Source organism: Triticum dicoccoides, chromosome 3A (assembly GCF_002162155.2).
Source record: "Triticum dicoccoides isolate Atlit2015 ecotype Zavitan chromosome 3A, WEW_v2.0, whole genome shotgun sequence".
NCBI lineage: Eukaryota > Viridiplantae > Streptophyta > Magnoliopsida > Poales > Poaceae > Triticum > Triticum dicoccoides.
This window is the reverse complement of record NC_041384.1, coordinates 205027257-205031706: the sequence shown is the minus strand read 5'-3', so window position 1 is coordinate 205031706 and position 4450 is coordinate 205027257. Positions and strand designations below refer to the sequence as shown.

Here is a 4450-nt window from a genome sequence, read left to right as displayed (position 1 = left end):
TATTGTCTAACTAAAGTGAACGGAAGGGCGGCTCCAGTGACGATCGATCGAACAAACTAAGCAGAATAGTTCTGGACAGAAGATGATGTTACGTGCTAGCAGCAGCAGGAGCTTTCGTCGAACAATCGATCGTAGGTGACGGCAGCGTAGCACGACTTGCAGCGCGTGTGTTCCCAGCTACCGCGCGCGCGTACGTCACACGACACGAAACGGACGAACGAATAATTTCTGACGCGCTCCGGCGGCCATGCCTCTTGTTCGCCCTGCCGACCGATGGCACGTCCTGCATCGGTCGATTGCGACGTAGTACGTGCGTGTACCAGCCATTCGCATATGCATTGCATTCAACTAGTTTGATCCGTGCCGGCCAGCCGGCCGGTGTAACCACTAGCTCCGATTCCGTCCGTCGCCACTATTTTCAATTCATTCATCGCGCATACGCGCCCACGCGCATCCATGGATCCGGCCACCGGAATTACTCCCAAGGCCGGGGACGATGATGCCTCCACGTATATGGCGTGCCTCACACATCATTGCCTTTGTTAGCTACGGCAGTGTAGGGGCGTTGCATTTACGGTACGCACATGCGTAGGAAATGCAGGTCCTGAATTTATACGTACAGACAAAACCAGAGTGATGGAAAACTGTAATCTTCTTTGCAGGCAGTACGTATAAACATGTGCGTGTGTTGCAATGGAAGAGAAAAAACATATGCTCCCAGCACAATAAGCATGATTTAAGACCCCTCAACAGATCCATGTTATCTATTTTAACATAATGTCTCATCTGTGTTGTCGCTTTTTCTCCTCCATAATCACAATATCCACTTGGTCGTAATGTGCCTGAACATGGTTAATCTTCATGGTGATGATCTCGGCCACCGCCTAAACCCTAAAGCCATGGACAAATGCCACTAAACCACGTCATTGCAAATGAATGTGTAATAGCATTAGAACTAATGTCGTCAAGCTGGACATGATGGCCGCCCTTCCCAAGCTCACCTAGCCCATACATCATCCCTAGTAAGCCTACTCACTTTAAAAATTTATATATATATATATATATATATATATATCAAAATGCATCAATATTGTTTTTTAAATACGTAAATACTTTTTAAATCACATGGACTTTTTAAAGAGCATAAATATTTTTTTAATTACGAAACAATTAAGCATGTGAACACGTTTTACAATTACATGAACCTTTTTTTTTCAGAAAAGGATGAACTTATATGAAAATGTTTTTAATAAGTAAACAATTTTTTAAAACAACACAAACATTCTAAAATGCATGAATGATTTGAAAAAAATACATAACATTTCGAAAGGTCGAAGTACTGAACACGTAAACATAACATTTCGAAAGGTCGAAGCACTGGACACCTACCGGGCTGACGGTTGGATCCCATGTGGAATCAGAGAGCCGGGCTAAGCGTGAAGCCTAGATCGCAGACAGACTGCCCTCGGACTTTAAAATGTTTGGAGAAGGAGGAGGAGGCGGAGGTGGAGGTGGAGGTGGAACAGAAGGTGGCCATGAAGGAGGAGGAGGACGCGGATGTGGAGGTGGAGGTGGACACGGCCATGGAGGACGTGCAATCGAAGTAGGAGCACGACGACGCGGGTGAGGCGGACCTGGTACTTCCCGCTCCGGGCTTCGGCATGCCCAAGGTGCTGGCGGAGTACGAGCTGACCTAGGCGGAGGAGGCGGCCATCCTCGGCTCCATCGAGTCAGAGGCGGGGGTGGAGGTGAACCGCCACATCCTCGGCCACCGTTGCATGGAGATTGACGAAATATTCGCCTATCTTGAGGTGGAGGAGGAGTTGCGTCAACCGGTCATCTACCCGGAGCCCGGCACAGAGATCGTGGACATATCCAACGAAAACGAGTAGTGTAGGCTAGCTTAGGTGATCTATGTAGCGCATACATTTTTTTTTGCATATTTTGTACTATGAATTTAAGGTGTCAAACATGAAGTGTCCGCATGCAAAGAAGAAGTAATGAGGACTACCCGATCACTGTCCGTAAACGCGTCTAGGCATGTCCGCGGACGTTTGAGGGTCTAGATAAGACCTTCTTTGGTTTAGAGAAATTTCATAGGAATTTTAGAGGATAGGATTTTTTTCCTTTAGAGCCCTTTGGTTCATAGGAATGGATTCCTATTCCTACATAGGATTGGTTCCTATCCTCCACATTTCATAGGAAAATAAAAAAAACCTAGACTCAATGAAAAAATTCCTTTGATGTCAACTAAATGACATCTTGTTTCCTATTCCTACTCATAGGATTTGAGATACATGTCATCTCATTTCCTATAAGATTCATATTCCTATGATAATCCTATCATATGAACCAAAAGAGGCCTTGGTGTTTGCGAGTGTAGATGCTCGCAGCTAGACCTGCTCTAACTTTGGGCCAAGCGAGAACCTTGGTTTGCACTTAAAGTTGAAAAAGGACCTGCATTGAATTCGCCACATGGTTAATCAGTTAAGCTAACGGCCTCTCGCTGTTGACCTGGAACACACACATACTGTCTAGTGCTAGTCTAGTGGCTTAGATATAGGACCATTTCGTTTTTGTTTTGCGGGGACAGGACCATTTAGTAGCTAGGAGCACTAAACGAAGCTGTCACGCAGGTACGCGTACGTCCATAGAGTATGTTGCTACTCCATGTCCATGAAAGGAGTAGCACTGAAGCTAGGCATCGAAAGCGCTCTCTAGCTTGTCCATCTGACACCCCCATCACGTTTATTATTGATGTGCCCAAGTTGTACGACGGTGCGCTGTTCATATCTACGACGTCGTACTGCTAGCCATTGATGCGCACGAGTAAATACAGCCGAACACTCCAAATGACACTGAGAAAGTAAGCTAGCTAGTGACGGTTTGCAGCACGGAAAAGCAGGTGCAAGTAAATCGCCCGTGTCGCACGCGGTTAGCCTCCCAAAGATGTAGCAACTTGTCGTGGCATGTGAGCAGCATAGAGATGGGAGAATTACTCCAATTCTTCTTTTTCAGTTTCTTTCTCCCGGGCACCTGGTCCAACACCCAGGCCAAGATGTATCGGCTCGTCTCGTGATCCAATGTGCACGCACCGCGACGAATCGAACCATCCAATCCATGCCGAGTTACCGGGATGCTCCAAAACGATGGATTCGGTGACGTGCTTGGGCCGATCATACGGCGGCAATCTTGATCTCGATCCGGACCAACCAACGATCGCTGTTACGCCACAGTGCCACACCGACGCGACGCGACGCGCCATCTCTCCCTCGTCTCCCATTCTTTCTCTTCTCACCTACTGCGGCCGTCCCGCCATTGCCAATATAACCCGCCACCCCGCCCGAGTCCCACACACGCCCAACAGCTCCACACATCGCCACGGTCTTCTTGGCTCCTCCGTCCACAGCTAGCCAGCCCCTCCGCTCCGCTCCACCACCAGCAGCCAAATGGCGAAGCTGCTGGCGGCCGGCGTCGCGTTCCTCCTGGCCCTCGCCGCAGCGGCGGCGTTGGCCCCGTCTCCGGCCTCGGCCTTGAAGGGCGCCGGCGGGCTAGGCCTCGGCGGCGCGGCTGCGGCCGTGGTTATGCGGCGGGGCGGGCGGACGTGCCGGGGCACGGTGGGCGAGTGCATGGAGTACTTCGGCGTGGACGGCGAGGGCGAGAGCGAGGTGGCGGCGATGGCCGGCAAGCGGCGGGTGCTGCAGGACGGGTCCGGGTACATCGGCTACGACGCGCTGCGGCGGGACAACGTGCCGTGCTCGCAGCGCGGTGCCTCCTACTACAACTGCCAGCCCGGAGCCGAGGCCAACCCCTACTCCCGCGGATGCAGCGCCATCACCCAGTGCAGGGGCTGATCCCCTTCATTAAACCCTGCTTCATTCCTTCTTACCACCTGCATGCCTCATCAATTAGTATTGCTATCTATCTGTAACGTAATGTAATGTAATGTAATTACAAGAAGAAGATCAAACACTTCTTGACGATGCTTGATCAATCATCACTGGTGGGGGTGGTGTGGTCAATCGTACCGTACGGATCACTGGAGGAGGCGTGGTTAATTATCGTGTCATTTGTGCCTATTTGGGTGAAAGTAATTAAGCTTACGCGTTCTGGTGCATCTGATTTCGGTTGTGCCCAATAAATTTGTAGACTCCTTTGGTACGTACTTCCTTCGTCTCATATTAGTTGTGATACTATTTGCCTCGGTTTAACTATGGTGAATTGAATGTGCTTCTCTGCCATGGTTTTTCTCCATTTTCTTGATTGAGCAGGTGGCAGAGAAGTTTTTTGTGAGCCTGACATGCCAATTCGCGGATGCTTGTCAGAAAAGAAACATCAATATCTCTCGAGTTGAGCTGTCTTTTCTGAATATATTTACCTTTCTCCTTTCTGCCCCCTCCTTGTTTCTGGTTAGCCAATCTTTAATCAGTGCTCTGAATTAGTATTTGTT

The 4450-nt window shown here is 49.4% G+C and overlaps 1 protein-coding gene across 1 annotated transcript; it reads left to right on the top strand.

Annotated features, from left to right (window-relative positions):
• Positions 1-3290: 3290 nt before the first annotated feature.
• LOC119267867 (rapid alkalinization factor-like) lies at positions 3291-4179 on the top strand. Its single transcript, XM_037549305.1, has one exon. The coding sequence runs from the start codon at positions 3450-3452 to the stop codon at positions 3852-3854; it is 405 nt and encodes a 134-aa protein (XP_037405202.1). The 5' UTR covers positions 3291-3449; the 3' UTR covers positions 3855-4179.
• Positions 4180-4450: the final 271 nt, after the last annotated feature.